Below are 18989 nucleotides of genomic sequence, written 5' to 3'. Positions count from 1 at the left end.
GCACCCAAAGCCCCCAACAGTCTAGCTACAAATTACCTTCCCAGATTTACTTAACACTACTCCTCTTTGTACGGTTTGCGTTTTAGACTTTGTTCCGCTCCCCTCTTTATGCTATCGTGTTCAGACTGAAGCACGCTGGGTCATGGACTGCTATTTCTTGATCTTTCTAGCCTTCGCACGCTTCATAGGTCACCTCCAGTACCTGAAACGGCCTTCTTCCACGCTTCCGCTCGGTGAAATCCTCTTTTTCCTTCAAGACCCGGCACGAGGGCCGCCTCTTCAACGAAACCCTTCCCTGATCCCCCCCGGCTAAAACTTACTCTCCGACCTCTCCTACAAACCTACCGCATTCTCAGTCACGTGGTAGTTCTGTGCATCCATCCTACTACGCTCCTTGAGGGTAAGAGGTTAGGCCAGTTTTCATTTCTGTTTTGCCAACACTGAGACAGCGCCAGGAATAAACCAAGCGACCAACAGTAATTTATTAAATACGCACTACGTGTAAGGCACTGTGCTAAGGGCCAGGGATACAAAGAAACGGTCTTTGCCCTCAAGGAGTTTACATTCTAATAAAGGAGGCAACGGATCTAAATCAGAACATTCAAGATAAATATTGAGCGGGAGGAATGTAAACTTAGAGAGGACGGCGTCAAATCTGGAAGAACCATAAAAGGCCTGAGGAAGAAGATGGTTCCCGAGCTGAGTCTTAAAGGAAGCCGGGGCACATTAGGTACTTAATACACTTGTTGAACAGCGCAGACGGCGTAAACAATGAAGCTAGTTCTTTCCACATGAAAAATTTATGCATAAAAATCAGTGTTCACACAAAAAGAAATATCTTCCAAGCTCAAAGGAAGCCTAAAGGGTAAAAAAAAGCAGCCAATTCGTGGACTTTTGCGGAACATGGGAAGATTAGAACCCCATTTATTACTGGGACATTTTCTACTCTTATGAAAAGAGAAATGCTCTTTGTATATTAAGATGACAGTATTATCCTCCCATTAGTGGATACAATGCCCACAGCTGATTTTCCAGGAGCGGCGGTGGGCTACATTAGCGCATTCTTGGGTAGTGTGATGAAAAGAGCAGTAATTTAGGTCTCTTGTCCCAGCCCTGAGGCTAAATTGACCCTACGAGGAATCTGACCTGTGACTCTGACCTTGACCATTATTTCCAGCCTGGACACTGATAGGGACAATACACACAGAGTGAGTAAGGAGTTGAATTATGTGACCTAAAGGTGTTATGAAGGAAAAAAAAAAGCTCTGCAGGAGGCCAAGATCATTTACTTTGGAAGTCTCTCAGAAGGATCAATTCATCACCCCTCTGGATCCAGCAGCCACAGACTGGATGGCAAGGGGAGGTCGAAAAGGCAGGATTTCCATGGCAACAACCATTTCTACCTCCAAGATCACAGGAATGTAGTTGGTATCATGGCAAAGTAAGAAGAGTGCTGAATTTGGAGTCATGAAGCCTGAATTCAAACCCCAGCTCTTCCACTTACTACCTGTGTGACCCTGCTCAAGTCTACTGATCTCTGTACTTCAGTTTCCACGTTTGTAAAATCAGAGACTTGAACTAGATTACCTCTAAAGTTCCCTTTCAGCTCTAAATCTACGCTCCTACGGGAGGCAGCATGACGTATCACCAGATGTGAAATGAAGAGAATCTGGAATAATTTCTACAATAAAGATAACATCACTCTGGCCGTTGCAATGAGGACTAATGATGAGGCATGCTACCCACCTCCTGACAGAGAGGTGATGAAATTCAAGATAGAGAATGAGACGTGTATGTTTGGACATGGCCAGTGCAGGAATTGGTTTTTCTTTACTATGCATATTTGTTACATAAGTTTTCTTTTTCTTTTCTTTTTTTCCAATTTGGACTGGAGTGGAAGGGGGCTGAGACGGGAAGAAAATAAATGTTTGTTATTTTAAAACATATTTTTTTAAAGGTAAAAGGTTGCATGTACCAAAAGATGAGAACCTGGGTTCAAATCCTGCTTTTGATACTATGGGCACACACGTTACATAAGCTCTGTAAACCTCAGTTTCTTTATCTGTAAAATGGGGATAACAACGCCAGTACTCTCTACCTCATAGAGGCGTTGTGAGGATCCAATGAAATAATGTAGGTATAGTCCTCTACAAGTCCATATAACTGTGAACTTATATAAATATTATTAGTTACAGACTCTCTAGCCTTCTAAGTTTGCTGAGGCTATGGTTCTGAGTAAAAACAGTTTATTTGTGGAGTATGCAGCTAGACAGCTTTAAGAACATGTACCAGAAAGAGCCAATATACCCCTGTCTTTTCACCAAGTTTAATTTTGCCTGGAAGCTCCTGGACCAGCACACAAGCGTTCTTCGGGCCATGGTCCAGAGAATGAATATTAGAGGAGAAAGAGACCTTAGTGGGGACCATCCAGTCCAATCCTTTCATTTTGCAGATGAGGAGCCTGAGTCAGAAAGAATATCTGACTTGTCCAAGATCACAAAGCTCGTGAATGGCCTGAGTGGCAGAGTTGGGACCTGAACCCAGGACTTCCGATTCCAAGCGCTCCTGCTACTTGAACATGCTGCCTCTGTTGTAGTCAGATACTTCAGGCTGACTTCACGTAGTGAAATGACTCCTTCAGTAAAATGCTTGCTCACACGCTGTGGGATGGGAGGGTGCAGAAGAAGGAAGAAGGGAGGTAGAAGATGGAGGGGAACGTATGCTTTACCCTAAACAAGTCAATGGTAAACAATGAGGGAAAATAACTCCTACAAGTCTCTCAGGAAGAAGAGAGGCTAAAGGAGAATGTGTGGGAGGACAAAGGGAAAGACTGAAATAGGCAGAAATAAACGGGCAAATGTCATTTCACCGGTGGGAGGGTATCCTTTGGGGAAAACCACTTCTATGCAGAGAGAGATGTATTCTGTGATGGGAAATGAGGAATCTTACAGTTGGCAGAATCTGTAGGGATTTAGTGCTTAGAGAGATCGCTGCCCCTGAAAGAGGATTGTGCCTCCATGGACAACATCATGTCTCAGAAGAAGGGGGAGGAAATGGTATCCACAAGAGCAGGAGAACACGGACCCACAAAAGAGATTTTCTGACAATGTGAAAGAGAATGAACATGGGAAGGGAAAGGGGAAGAAATAGAATGTTTGATTAGGGACTCTGAGAAATTTCTGCCATTGGATAGTATTGCCATTCTCACTACTTTCCACAACAATTGAGATTTACAAGGCAATAACAGAAATGGTTCAGAAGAGGAAATTAAAACTGGTATTTTAGAAGCTTTAAGTACATGAGGAACACAAAGAGACTCAAGAAGGAATGAATAAGTATAAAAACCATGAATCAAAGAATAAAAGTTTAGAACAGTCAGAAACGGAAGAGGACTGATCGAGACAATGATGTAATGAAATTCTTTTTAGAACAAGGCACAGAATTTTTTTAAAGAACCTGAAACAAATAAAAGAAGCTGAAGGAAAAGAAAGGAAAGGGGAATGGTTTAACTGAGAGAAAAAAGGAGAAGAATTAAATTACTAAATAAAAGGAACAAAGAAAAGGAATAAGTAAGTCAAATAAAACCCAAAAACTAGGGGAAGGGGCAATAAGAAGAGGTTAGGGGGAGAAGGTTGAAAGTTTGGGGAAGACAGCCTAAGGGAATATAGTTGTCTTAAGGTAGATTTGTTATTACGCAATCATATCTGATTCTTTCTGACCCCATTTAAGGTCTTCTTGGCAGAGATACTGGAATGGATTGCCATGTCCTTCTCCAGCTCAGGAACTAAGGCAAACAGGGTAAAGTAACTTTCCCAGGGTCACAAGTTAGCATCTGAGGCTGCCTTTGAACTCAGAAAGAGGAGTCTTCTGGACACCAGGCCCGGAGAGCTATCCACTGCACCATCTAGCTGCCCTAAGGTAGACTAAACAGAAATAAATGAAGGGACAGAATATTGTCTTAAAAGAGGAAGAGAGAAAAAAGTCCTAATTCAGGAAAAAAAATAGAGACAAATGAAAAAAATGTAAACCTAACTCATAACTTCACATGTGAATGGATTAAACAGGCCAAAAAAGTGAAAAAGAATGGCAGATTGAATAAAAATATAAAACTGTTGCAATCTGTTATTTACAAGAAACACACTTAAAGAGCAAAGGCATGCAGAGAATAAAAATGAGAGGCTGGAACAAAATTTGTTATGCATCAAGTGAATCCAAAAAAGAAAGAGTTGCAATCATGCTATCAGACAAAGCAAAAAAAAAAAATCACAATATAAATAGAGCTAAACAAAGAAATTATATTACACTGAAAGGAGTGATAGAAGATAACTTGATATCAATATTAAACTTATAATCACCAAAGCCATAATATTTAAATTCATGAAGGAAAAATTAACTGAATTACAAGAAGATATAATAACAAAATAAGAGTAGAGAACTTTAATGTCCCTCTCTCCGATTTGCACGTATCTTACATAAAAATAAAATAAAAGAGATAACATAGAATTGAAACAAATGCTCAAGAACCTTGAGCTAAAAGCTTTATGATGTCTTTTAAATGGGACCACCAAAAATATACATAATTCTCAGCACCACTTGGATCTTTTACAATAATTGACCATATATTAGGAACAGAGGTATTGCAGGTAAGTGTAAAAAGACAGAAATAGTAAGTGCATCTTTTGTAGACTATACTCCAATAAAAATAGAAACCAGTCCACAGAGTAGAAATAAAAAATGCAGATCCAAAGAGAAACTTAATAATGAGATTCTAAATAATAAGTGGGTCAAAGAACAAATCATAGAAACTATTAATAATTATGTGAAAGATAATGATAATAACAAAACAACATACCAAAATTTTTGGAATTCAGAAATTAAATCTCCCAAACAGTCCTCAGGGGGAAAATGATAGTTTTAAAAAATACATTAATAGAAAAGTAAAAGAGAGGATTATTACACATTTACAAAATTGAGAAAGACATTAAATAAAAAGACCCAAAATTAGTATAAAAGAGAAGATTTTGAAAATTAGAAGAGAAAAAGATAAATTAGAGATTAAAAGACCTATGGAAATGTTAAACAAAACCCAAAGCTGCTAACTTGAAAAGACTAATAAAATTGATAAACTGTCAGTCAATCTGATTAAAAAGAAGAGAGCAGAAATTGACAAAGTAGCAAGTGAATTAGGTAACATAAAAAAAGAAGAAATAAAAAGGATTATCAGAATCTCCTATGCACAGTTATATGATAACAAAATTGAGAATACAAAATAGATTACTTTCAAAAATATGAAATACCCAAACTAACAGAGGACCAATTAATTATTTCAGTCTCAGAAAAAGAAATAGAACTAATTATAAAGAAACAATCAAAGGTGAGGGGGAAGGGTCATAGCCTGTATGGATTCACAAGAGGATCTTTCAAGTTTCTAGTTTTTGGCTTTTTTTTGGTAAATAGTAATTTTTTCCCCAATTACATGTAAAGATATTTTTTATATATATTTTTAATATATTTTATATATTATTTATTTTTTATAAGCCTTTGATTACAAATTTTTTTATCCCTTCTCCCCTCCGATCCCCCCTCCCTAATATGGCAAGCAATTTGATATAGGTTATACATGTGCAATCACATAAACATATTTCCACATTAGTTATATTGTGAAAGAAGAAACAGAACAAAAGGGAAAAGCCACAAAAAATAAAAAAAGGAAAAATACTATGCTTTGATCTGCACAGTACTTTCTTGAGTCTTTTGGAATTATCTTGGATCATTGTATTGTTGAGAAGAGCCAAGTCTTTCACAGCTGATCATTGCAAAATGTTGCTGTTAACTGTGTACAATGTTCTCCTGGTTTTGTTCACTTCACTCAGCATCAGTTCATGTAATTCTTTCCAGATTTTTATGAAATCTGCCTACTCATCATTTCTTATACCACAACAATATTCCATTATATTCATATACCACAACTTATTCAGTCATTCCCTAATGGGCATTCCCTTAATTTCCAGTTTTTGCCACCACAATGAGAGCTGCTACAAATATTTTTGTACATGTAGGTCCTTTTCCCTTTTTATGATCTCTTTGTGGTACAGACCTAGTAGTGGTATTGCTGGATCAAAGGGTATGCACAGTTTGATTGCCCTTTGGGCATAGTTCCAAATTGCAATCCAGAATGGTTGGATTAGCTCACAACTCCACCAACAACTCATTAATGCCCCAATTTTTCCACATCTTCTCCAAATTTATTGTTTTCCTTTTCTGTCATATTAGCCAATCTGATAGGTGTGAGGTGGCACCTCAGCGTTGTTTTAATTTGTATTTCTCTAATCAATAGTGATTTAGAGCATTTTTATATGACTATAGATAACTTTAACTTCTTCATCTGAAAACTGCTTGTTCATATTCTTTGATCATTTATCAAATGGAGAATGACTTGGATTCTTATAAATTTGACTCAGTTCTCTATACATTTGAGAAATGAGGCCTTTATCAGAAACCCCTGCTGTAAAAATTGTTTCCCAGCTTTCTTCTTTCCTTCTAATCTTGCTTGCATTGCATAAAACCTTTTTAATTTAATTATCCATTTTGCATTTCATAATGTCCCCTGTCTCTTGTTTGGTCATAACTTCTTCCCTTCTGTATAGATCTGACAGGTATACTGTTCCTTGCTCTCCTACTTTGCTTATGATATCACCCTTCATGTCTAAATCATGTGCCCATTTTGACCTTATCTTGTTATATGGTGTGAGATGTTGTTCTATGCCTACTTTCTGCCATACTATTTTGCAGTTTTTGTTAAATAGTAAGTTCTTATCCCAAAAGCTAGAGTCTTTGGGTTTATCAAATAGGAGTTTACTATAATCATTTACTACTGTGTCTTATGTAGCTAATCTATTCCACTGATCCATCACTCTATTTCTTAGCCAGTATCAAACAGTGGTGATGATTGCTGCTTTATAATATTGGATCTTTCAAGCTTTTAAAGAGCAATTCATAACTATAATATTATGTAAATTATTATAAAAATTAAGAAAGAAGTCACACTATCAGACTCTTTTATAAAGACAATTATAGTCCAAATACTTAAATCAGAGAAAGATAAACCAAAACCAAACAAAATCAATACCACCATATAATATCGATTCAAATGATAGCAATCCAATATTATGACCAAGTTGGATTGATACAAGGGATTTGAGTATGGTTAAATATCTGAGAAAAAATACAACATAACTAATCATGTTAAAAACAAAGCATCCAAAACTAAATGAACATCTCAATAAATGCAAAAAAGGCCATTGACAAATACAAACCTTATTTATGCTAATAACAAAAACAAAAGGCTCCCCCCCCAATGCAGAGATATACAGGGACCTTTTTTAATATCATGAAAAGTGTCTCTCTAAAACCAAAAGCAAAAATCATATGTAGTAATAGTCACTTTCTTAGCAAATACAAGAGTAAAACAAAAAATACCACCTCTTCTACCATTTTTTGATATAGTTCTATAAATACTAGCCATTTCAGTAAGAAAAGAGAAAGAAATTAAAGGTGTAAAGACAGGCAAAGAGGAGAGAAAATTATCCCTACTTGCTGATTATATGATGGTTCATTTAGAAAATCCTAGAGAATTAACAATGATATTAATCTAGACAATAGCTTCAGCATAACTTCATGCTACAAAACAAATTCAGAAAAATTAAAACACATTTCTGCTTAATAATAACAAAATCCAAGAGGAAATCATAGAAAAGGAAATTCCATTAAAAATTACTATAAAATGCATAAAATATTTGGGACTTAATCTACTGAAACATACAATATACTTTTATAGATTCAATTATAAATTCTTCCTTAAAGAAATAAAAAATAACTTACATAGGTGGAGGAATGTTCAGTGCTCATGGCTAGGCCATGCCAATATAATAAAAATGACCAAACTACTAAAGTTAATTTACAGCTTTAATGCTATGTCCATCAAACTATCAAAGCAATTCTTTAAAAAAAACTTAATAAAATACAAAATTCACTTGGAGAAATAAAAAATCCAGTAATGGATGGAAAATAGCAATTAAAGACCTCAAATTATTTTATAAAATAGTATGATGACGAAAGTCACCAAAACCCTTCGATATTGGTTAAAACAGAGATGATATCAATGGAACAGACTACACAAAGGAAAATCAGAAATAATGGAATTTAATAGCTCGGTGTTTGATAAATCTAAATACATAAATTAGTTAGAAAAGTATTCCTTATTTTATAAGGACTGCTGGAAAAACTAGAAAGATATATAGCAGAAATCAGGCTTAGAGCAAAATCTTACCCATCTTATTCCACAACAAATTCTAAATAGACATATGACCTGAATATTAAAGATCACACCATAAAAAATTGGAAGAGAAATAGATCATATACCTCTCAAAGCCATGGGTGGATGTATTCTTAACGAAACAAGGGCTAGAGGAAATTGCAAAAGATAGTGTAAATCATTTTGTTTACATAAAACTGAAAGGCTTCTGCCCAAACAAAAATTGGGTGTTCTCCCCACCTCCCCATTTCCCACCAAGTCAAAAACTGAGGTCCTCTGTTCTTTTTTTAGGTGGTTTCATCAGATGGACATAGCATTAAAGTTGTAAACACCTTCTCTGTGGAGACAATGCCTGGATTTATATATCCAGCACTAGACTTCCTCCTGAGCTATGGTGACAGAACTTGTTTCTGAAGAAGAGATGAGAAAATTCACCTCCATCTCTTTGTTACAGAAGTTGGGGATAAGGAGAGGGTGCCCTGTCATAATCATTTAATATCAATTTAGTAACTTCAATAAGGGCCCGAGCCTGAACTGATCAACCAGAAGAAGAGCCTGGACCTAACAGCCTCTTTGTTCTCTGAGTTTACTCAGAGGTAAATACCTCTTCTTATGTCAACAAGCCCAGCTGAGGCTGACTTAAGAACATTCTTTCCTCCATCTATGGCCATTAAGGATGAGATCCTTAACCCGAGACACTATCTTGAATGATGTGACTTTTTCTAATCTTTTTTTTTTAGTTGCAATCAATTTATTAAAAGAGATGATTGGTTAGGCATCTGCAATGGTGACTTCAACTTCTACACCTGGTTCAATGCTGATAGATGTGATCTGTTTAACAATTTCAGAACGACTGTGCAAATCAATAAGGCGTTTGTGGATTCTCATCTGGAACCGATCCCAAGTCTTTGAACCTTCACCACAAGGAGTTTTTCTAGTTGTGATCCGAAGTGTCTTGGTGGGCATTCGAACAGGTCCCTTCATTTTCAAGTTCTTTTCTTTGGCTCCTCTAATTAGGTCAGCACACACTTTCTCGAGTGATTTCACATTGCGGCTGGTGAGGGTGATACGGATCCGGTGAATGGCCACTTCGGGCTCCACAAGGGTCTTGCCGGTGTCTTTGAATGCCATGACAGTGGAGCGGCTTCCTGACTGACTTATTCCTCGGTGAGAGCGAACAGCAGTGAGTCAGGAGGAGGAGAGGCAGGGACTGCTGACTCCACGCGGCTGCAGCCTGCGATACCTTCACCAAATAGCTTCTAGTCTTAATATTTTATGGACATATATTATGTTATGGCATGTTAATGGTAAATTAAACACAGAGATGCTGGGTTGTAATTTCAGTCGACACTTTGTCAATTCTCTTATCTTATTGTATTTACAACCTATTCAGTCAAGAAAAATTCTTTTGTTGTAATATGGTTAAACATACATGGAGATCATAAATTCAAGTAACACCAACATGCTGAGTTGGGACTGTTCTAAAGTGTAATTAAGCCTTCTCACTCTTTTGTTCAGATAGTCAGAACTTATGCTCTGACTCCTTGTATGTACAAGTCCTCTAGCTTCACTAGCTTTAAGGGAATAAACAATATGAATTTGCATATCACCATTTGCTTCCTTTAACCAAACTTTGAGGTCTACACCTGTCATCACAGAGTATACAATCATACTGATATTCTGTTAGAGGCAAGTTATATGTTAATTTTCTGAACTGCTTTTTTAAATCTCTTTATTTTGTAATCTTTGTCCTTAGAGATAATTCTCTGGGCAAGGAAAAGAGGGAGTGATGTATTTGGAAAGAAAGGTGTTATAAAAACAAAATATATAAATTAAAATGTTTAAGAGCCAACTGTTGCATTAGTGATTTTGATTTTTAATTTACACTTCTGTCAAGATCCACTTTGTATTTAAAAAAATGAAGTAGCCAAGTAGCCAAGTGAATAGAGTGCTAGACCTGTAAACAGGAAGACTTCAAATCTGGCCTCAGTCACTTAGTAGCTGGGTTACCCTGGGCAAGTAACTTAACCCTGTTTGTCTCAGTTTCCTTTTGTAAAAATGAGCTGGAGAAGGAAATAACAAACCACTCCACCACCTTTGCCAAGAAAACTCCAAATGGAGTCAAGAAGAGTATGACAAGACTGAAACCACTGAATACATATTACTCTGATGATACAATCACTGCTCCCATGTACATTTTTGTAGAGAGTGGCAGCCATTCTGCTTATATCCACCAAGATTCTCTCCGTTACTCCTTGGAAGTGCCTTAACTTCAATTCCATAGAGGTTTTGGTATTCTATGACATACAGCAAATCAATATCCCCCAAAGAATAGTGAAGTTTTTAAACATGGACCTTTGTTTCAGGGAGGTTTTAAGTCACTAAACAAGTTGTACAGTGTCGAAAAGGCAATCCAGCCCAGTCTACCGCCTGTTCAACTCTGGGTCAAGTTCGTTATCTATCTTCAGTATTTGTTCAAGAATAGGTACTGTAGGGTGTTTTATTCTTTGTTCATCCAACTACACATCGTAAACTGGACAATAGGTCTTCTCCATCTGCTTGTTTTCACGTCTGTGGATAATTAGTTGAATTCTTTTGGGTGACTATGGATCTTGTTGGTGAGGGTCTGTGATTGTTCAGAGACTTAATGGAATCAGCACTCTACAGGCTGGGCTTCTTAAACTCTCCCTACTTGGACCCCTTTGCACAGTTCTGGCCCTGTTTGTTGGTGTTGTATGACCTGAGGGCAGGCGCAGTGCACAGTGTGCACGTTTTGTGTTCAGAACCAAGGCTGTAGCGAAGTTGCCTGATGCAACATGGGCAAGCACTGCCAGAAATACCTCAGATTCATTATGCATTTGATTTTGGTTATTGCATGTTCAAAAACCTTTTGCTGTTGCCAAATTTTTCACGACTCCATCTGGAGTCATGACCTACAGTTTAGGAAGTGCTGCTCTAGGGAACACCTCTTTGATCTGGACCTGATTTGAACATCCTCCACAACCATGGCCAGGACATCTAGCCAGCACACATCTTCTTCCTTTATATTTGATATCAGGAAGTCTTTGCACATCTGTACCATCTGTTGATACATCTTCCAAGGATTCTTGTGTGACTGTGACATGTATAGTAGTCACCTTTGTGAACATGGGCTCTGGAGTGCCTGTACTAACTCATTAAATATGCTAGAGCTTCCTTTTTCCACAGGGAACCAGACAGTGGTGCAGTACTACAACGAGACAGACAATCAGGAGGACTTCTGAAGCTCGGAGCTGTTTGATGTACCGGTGACCTTTTGCCAGTAAACTTGAATAAACTTTACCTGAATTCAGAGATGTCTGCCACTACTCGGAGAGAGCAGCAAACGTCCTGCTTTCTGATTTAGCCAAAGAGCTGCAGACAATTTGGCTCTGGGCATGGCAACCTGCCTGGTGAAAAGGCAATCTTTGCTTAAGGGATTTTCCCAAGCCCTAGGTGCACCCCAGCCATAGAGAAGCCCTAAGGTTCAGGGAAATTCAAATACGGCTAATATAGGGAAGTTTGGGTTTATGAGCTAAATTCTGAACTGAGGTAGAAATCATGGAGGGCAAATCCCATGTTCACCCAATAAAGACGGCATACCTTGGTGACTCTGTCAGAGATAAAATTAGGCTAGGTGGACTAATCTAATCCCACATGACAAATCTTACATTCTTACATATGCCTATTAACAACTTACATTTACACAGCTTGCTCCCCGATAGTTTGCAAAGTGCCCTCTTCTCAATAACTCAATTGGGTTACCCAGTAAACATGTGGAGAGCACAACTACCCACTTTAGAGGAAGAAATAGTCTATGAGATAGGCCTGTGCTCAGTGGCCAGCCATAGGCGTTTAAGGTAAGATCCAAAACCAATTCTCCTGACTGCAAGTCTATAAACTACACTTCACTCCCTTGTGAGTTTTTGTGTGTGTGTTTAAGGAAAAAAATAATTCTCCTAATGAAGCCCTCTTCAGCTTTCTCCTATGTGTTGTCTTTCCCCCTTAGAATGTAAGCTTCTTGAGGACAGGGACTGCCTTTCTCTCTGCTTGTATTTATATTCTCAGCCCTTGGTGCAGTGCCTGTTCGGTACACAGTCAGTCCTTAATTAATGCTTGCTGGTTTGTATTTGAAAGAGCAAAGGCTATCGATTAACACAATTAGCAGTTTGTACAGAAAAACCCAGACACAAAATACGATCAAGGGAAAGAACATTAAGAAGACAGAGCCGAGTTAACTCCCCTTAATCATTTCCAGCCGGACTCATCAGCAAGGCTGTTAGAACAAAGAAGCCTCTCATCCTTAAAGCAATATCTCAAATCCCCATATTCACTTGTTTCCTCCTCAAGGTAAAGCTAGCACTGCTAAGTTGAGAACAAGAGATTTTTCTGTCTTTGCCAATTTCATGAGAATGGACATATTGAGGGGATTGGAAGTTCTTGTTGTTCAGTCATTTCAGTCATGTCCAACCTTTCATGACCTTATTTGTTTTTTTTGTGGGTTTTTTTTGGGGGGGCAAAGATACTAGAGTGGTTTGCGGTTTCCTTCTTTAGATCATTTTATAGATGAGGAACTGAGACAGAGTTAAGTGACTTGCCCAAGGTCACACAGCTAGTAAATGTCTGAGGCCAGATTTGAACTTAGGAAGATGAGTCTTTCTGACTCCAGGTCCTCTGAATTTGAAGTTTTACACCCCCACCCCCATCCCCAGTGACATTTAAGCAAGGAACCAAAAACTCATTCCCTAGTCCCCCAAATAGGGAGCTAAACTGAACTGGTTTAGCTTATTTCCATTTTGGGAACCTTTGGTCGGTCAATTGTTCCATCAACAGGAAGTTTTTAGGGCCTTGGTGTCCTGTAAATGCATGTGAGTGCTAATGGGGGAGGAGTAGTTTAATTAGTTATAACCAGAATTCTTAATTTTCAATTTTAGTGTCCCCCCACCCCCATCATCCACCCACACAGGCCCCAAAAAAATCAATTTCCAAATCTCCAATTAATTTACTTTTTTTCCAGCTTGGGGGGTTGGAAACAGTCCATAAATGAAGACAAAGAAGAGTTCAGAGTTTAGGCTACCACTGTTGCCCATTCGCCATGCCTGTGTGTACCAAAAGCAAATGTCTTCATAGCATTTTGCCATTCCCTGACCTAGTTCAGTACATGCTTTCTTGTCTTCTGCAGGAAGGCCTCACTGCCCGCTGATAAACCCCTGGGTCACACACGGGCCCAACTCCAGGACTAGTCATCTTCCGATCAGCCCAGGCTGGGAACCACACTGAGCAAACCTTTCCCCCAACATTGTGTTAAGTGTTTGGATTCCCTGCTCCCAGAGTCATAGACTCTCAGATGGAGGAAACCTCAGAGGTATGTCAGTGTAACACTGATCTGAAGCATGAATTCCCATTGCCACCTTCTCTTGGAAAATCCTGAGTGAGAAAGAACCCCCTACCTGCTGAGCTTCTCCTCCCCCCTCTGGCCCCTGTTCCTTTTCTGAATGGCTCTTCTTGGTAGGAAATCCCAGTTGAAATCTGCTTCCCTGTAATTTCTGTCTGTGTTCTGACATGTGGCCCGAGTTCTGCCCTCTGTAGTCATGGAGACTACATCTATTCCCTGTTTTACCTGACAAGCTTTTAGGTATTTGAAGAGAGGCAGAGAGCCACATTTCCCCCAGAGTACATATCCTCAGCCCCTTCAGTGGATGTTCTGATTTCTAGTCTGCTCACCAACCTGCTTTTCCTCCTCAAGAAGCATTACAGCTTGCTATTGCCTCTCCCAAAATATGACATTTAGAATTAAGCACAATATTGCACACGTGGTCTGAATGGAGTAGAATCCAGAAGAATGATCATATCCCCAAGCCCTTCCATCTAGATCCTAGACTTATGTTTACGCAGTGCAACATTGGCTTACCCTGAGCTTATAGTCCCCTAAAACCTCCAGATCTTTTTCATAAGAACCATTCTTGTGATATATCCAGGTTAGTTTTGGTCCTGGAATTTCAGGTCCTGTTTGTTTCGGACTTTCCAGTATCCTGGGGTAGATCCCACCCTGAAACTTATATTGACCATTGGACTGTCATCTCCTAAGGGTGGGTTCAACAGCAACTGTGAATCTAACTCACAGTCAAAATAAATCTCTTAACTTGGAATGGTGGGGTCCCTGGCCACTGTCTTCCTCCTGCTATCACCTTCAGGGACAACAGCTTCCCATAAATCAAGAGGACGTCAATAGAGCAAATGCCTGACCTAGGGCTCGAGAGGTGGGGTACAATCAGAGAGCAGCCAGGCAAGTGCTGGATTTGGAATCGAGAATCTGGGTTCTAGTTCTAGCTCTTCTTTACTATCTGACCTCAGGTAAGATACTTACCCTCTGTAGGCCAGTTTTCTTACCAATGTATCAGGGCAGGGCTAGACTAAATATCCTCCGAGGGCCCATCTACTTCTTAATCTATGATCCCTTGTTAGGGTAGAACTCTAAGCAATGTTTGCCTTGGGTGCCAGAACCTAAGTTTTGTGGAGGGGAATTCATTCTGTTGGTAATAGAGGAAATAGGCAAGGAGAAGGAAGACAAAGGGAGGGGTTTTCCAAACCTCTTCTGTCTCCAGACTCTTAGTCAACCTTGTAGTCCTAAGGAAAGGATGGAGATGAGAATACGGATATAGAAAGGCAGGGGTCCAGAAAATGAGCCATAGAGGCAGAAGAGGAGCGACATAGTAAGCGCTGGGGTACCTTTAGGGGCACTGAATCTCCTCCAGGACCACGCAGAAGGCATAGTCTGTGTGGTGTGCTTGTGGCCATAAGTAATATTAGGGGATGAGGGTGGGATAGAGAGAAGGGGTGGATCCTAAAATTTAATGCCAAGAGTTACCATCAAAGCCGACATTCAAGGCCCGCAATGATGCCTTTCAGAGAGTACAAATGATGGGAGAGGGGAAGAGTTTGGGGAAATGAGGTTTAGAGCTCCCATTCCCTTGTTAGGCATTGCCCTAAAGCTGAAGGATGTGCAAAAGCAGCGGATGTCGGGAAGTTGGAGCCTTTGAGGTAAATATTGAAACCTCTGAGGTAGATGGCACGGTAGGGGAGGGCAAATCTCATGTTCCTTGTCCCCTGGTAACCCTATCAGGGACATAGTTAGAGTGAGAGGACCTTTGGTATGCATAACCTAGGAAAACTATTCTCATGTTCTGACATCTATACAGTAATAATAATTTACACATTTCTATTTACACAGCACCGTTTCTTAGAGTTTGCAAAGCAATTTCCTCATAACAACCCTGTCATGTAAGGAACGCAATTCATATAATCCCTATTTTACAGAGGAGAAAACAGGCTCTGGAAGGGTAAGTGACCCATGACCACACAGCCAGTGAGACTCTGAGATAAGATTCAAACCCAGGGCTCCTGTTTTGAAAGTCTAAGTCCATCTTCTACATTTGCTGGTGTGCGTGTGTGTGTGTGTGTGTGTGTGTGTGTGTGTGTGCATGTGTATATGTGTGTATGTGTATATGTGTGCATATGTGTGTATGTATATGTAAGTATGTGTGTGTATGTGTGTGCATGTGTATATGTGTGTATGTGTATATGTGTGCATATGTGTATGTGTATGTAAGTATGTGTGTGTGTGTGTGTGTGCGCGAGCGCGTGTACTAGAGTGATTATATGAGGCTTCCAAATGCCTCTTAGTGGCATTTAAAGCCCTTTACAACCAGGCTCCAAACTACCTTTCCAGACTTACTACTCATAACTTCCTTTAAACTCTCTATAATCCAGAGAACTTTGTCTTCTCACTGTTCATCACACATGACCCTCCATCTCCCAGATCTACAGGCTGTCCTGATAATTAGAACACTCTTCCTCTTCACCACTGAGTCTTGGAATCTCTGATTTCCTTCGAGACTTGCTAAACATCACATTCTGCACGAAGCCTTTCCTCGTAGCGCTTCCCCTCCCAAAATCCCCTTGTATTGATTTTGTACATACATATGTAGATATGTATGCATATATGGAGGTAGGCACATGTGCATGTATGTATGTGTACATATTGTCTCCCTCAGTAGAACATAACCTCCCTCAGGGCAGGAATATTTCACTTTTTCTTTATTTTCTAGGCGCTCAATAAATGCTTGTTGATTGTTTTGCTAATGTATCTGTCCTCTCTAGGCAGACGGTGAATGGCAGCATGGGACACTGAGTGTATTGGCCCATTGTTCCACATCTAGCACTAATTTATTAGCTGTGTAATTATTCTGAGCAAGCCACTTAGCCTCTCTGACTAAGTAAGGCTCCTCGTTTACGAAATCAAGAGGTTAGATTCAGGGAACTCTCCGTATTTCTAGTTTCAAACCTCTTGAGTTAGGATGAAGCCACCAAGACTCACAGACACCTTAAGTAAATCACCTTGTCAGACCACTTTCCTTCTGTGTGTCTGAGAAAGACCCAAGCCTCTGAGCAGGAACAGAGAGAAGCAATGGCAATCCTGTCCAGGCATAGACTCAGCCTCCTCATTCAGGGAAGGGATCTAGGCCTTGGCTTAGGGCCAAAATGCAAGGCAAGACCATGAAAGAGAGTGGGGTGCTGCAGAGAGGCTGGGACTTACCTTGAATATCTTCTGATCCTTCTCCTACCACATTCTCTACTATCTCTTATCTCCAGGGAGTGAGGGGGAAGGGAAGAAAGAACTATGGATGGTGTATATCAATTAATGGTTTTTTTTTAATTAAAAACAATCAGAAAGTCACCAAATAAGAAAACAGACTGGAAAAAGAGGGCTGTGTATAAGCTATGAATTTTTTATAATGAGGAACTTACTTTTTGAAAAAGCTTATAATCTATTCCATGTTATTTTCAAGGCTGTCTACTGTATCTTGCCTAATTATTCTCAAGTCTAGAGAAGACCCTTATCTTCACATTACATTACTCCTGAGACATATTTCTTCTCATGTACTCCCTGTGGAGAAAGAGCTCTGGAGAAGCTAGTCAAGGAAGTATAGATAATAATAGCTAACATTTTTATAATGATTTAATTCATGTATTAAAGAATTTATAGCTGAACTCAGACCTCCTCACCTCAAGAAACACTGTCTTCAAAACCATGGGCAGTAAATCATCCCACTTATTATCATATATGTTTTAAAGATGATGAAAGGTGTAAATCTGAGGGGTCAAGTGCCTCTTTTCCCACAATGCCCTCTGGTTCTCTCTTCTTTCTTTAAGCCTCCTTTCTTCTAGATGGAGACCAGGCTGTTCTTCCAGTACAAGCTGAGACCGAATGGCCCCCCAGAACAGCAACAGGGAATACACCATGGAACTACTGGGCTGGGAGATGGGACGGGGGCAGGGGGGCTGGGGACACAGTCTTAGTAAAGTCCCAGATTCTGAAGGGGCCTTAGAGAGAATCCACTTTAACTTTCCATCCAATGCAGGAATACCCTCTACCCTATGCTAAAGAAACTGTCATCTAGCCTCTGCTCGAATACCTTCGGTGAAGAGGAGCTCATTATTTCACCGGTCATTCTAGTCCATTTTAAGGCAAATCTTAAGTTAGCTCTTTTTTATATTGAGTTGAAAACTGCCTCTCTATAATTTCAACCCACTGATTCAGCTTCAAAAACTAAGTCCTCCCGAGTGACACAGAACAAATGCGGTCCCTCTTTAAATACTTAAAGACAGCGATCACGTCCCCTCACATCAAACACACATCTATTCCTTTTCTGCTCCAGGTTAAACACGTCCAGTTCCTCCAACTGGTCTCCATAGGACAAAGTTTTGAGTGTGACCCCGGATAAGTAATTTAACCTCTCTCACCTTTTTCCTCGTCTATAAAATGGGGATAATGAGATTATTATGAGGATCAAATGGGATATCACATGGAAAGTGCTCTGCCACTGTAAAAATGCGAGGTATCATTCTCTCTAGGACACAGTTTCCTTAACAATTAAATAGGGATGGGGCAGCTGCTGGCACAGTGAGTAGAGCACCGGCCCTGCAGACAGGAGGACCTGAGTTCAAATCCGGCCTCAGACGCTTGACACACTTACTAGCTGTGTGACCTTGTTGCTCTGCCTTCCCCCCTCCAAAAAAATGAAAAGAAAAAATAGGGATGGAGGATAGATTAGATGGCCTCTACTGTCTCTTCTGGCTCTCAATCCTGTACAGACAGAGACCTTGCCTTGGGTCCTTAAGCCTGCCTGGTAAGGGAACTCATTCTGATGGAAAACGGCAGAAAAAAGACCCTTTCCCCCTCAAAGCCACCATGGCATCCCCAAGATAGAAGAACAAAGGTTAGAGTCCATTTGGGTTTGAGGCCACGGCTCCTCCTCCACACACACACACACACACACACACACACACACACACACGCACACACGCACACACACACACCCTATTGTTTCAGAGGAACTACCCTCAGAAGAGGACAGAATAGAGGCAGATGTGATGAAGGTCAGGCCACCTTCAGGAGGCACCAGACCTCCTCCTGGGCTATGTAGAAGGCACAGTCTACGCAGTGTGGCTGAGGTCATAAGCCATAGTAGGGGACCAGAAGTGGTATTTGGATAACGCGACAAAGTGAGGGCCACAAGGTTTAACTTCATGAGTCATTCAGCATTGCTAGTAATCGAGGGCCACAGCGTCACCTCTCAGACAGTACAAGGCTTTG

At 39.9% G+C, this 18989-nt stretch overlaps 2 protein-coding genes across 2 annotated transcripts in view; both read right to left on the bottom strand.

Moving 5' to 3' along the window:
• KCNK13 (potassium two pore domain channel subfamily K member 13) overlaps window positions 1–18989 on the bottom strand; it is a 196869-nt gene that overhangs the window by 15902 nt on the left and 161978 nt on the right. The gene's annotated exons all lie outside the window — the stretch shown is intronic.
• LOC118828324 (40S ribosomal protein S20-like) lies at window positions 9084–9462 on the bottom strand. Its single transcript, XM_036734890.1, has one exon. It carries the CDS (start codon window positions 9443–9445, stop codon window positions 9086–9088), a length of 360 nt encoding a protein of 119 aa, XP_036590785.1. The 5' UTR covers window positions 9446–9462; the 3' UTR covers window positions 9084–9085.

This window comes from Trichosurus vulpecula, chromosome 8 (assembly GCF_011100635.1).
Source record: "Trichosurus vulpecula isolate mTriVul1 chromosome 8, mTriVul1.pri, whole genome shotgun sequence".
Lineage (NCBI taxonomy): Eukaryota > Metazoa > Chordata > Mammalia > Diprotodontia > Phalangeridae > Trichosurus > Trichosurus vulpecula.
The sequence above is the reverse complement of the archived record's forward strand: the minus strand, read 5'-3'. Positions and strand labels throughout refer to the sequence as shown.

Bases quoted from the DNA above. Each gene is read 5' to 3' on its own strand.
- LOC118828324 (XM_036734890.1), bottom strand. From the start codon at position 9,445: ATGGCATTCAAAGACACCGGCAAGACCCTTGTGGAGCCCGAAGTGGCC.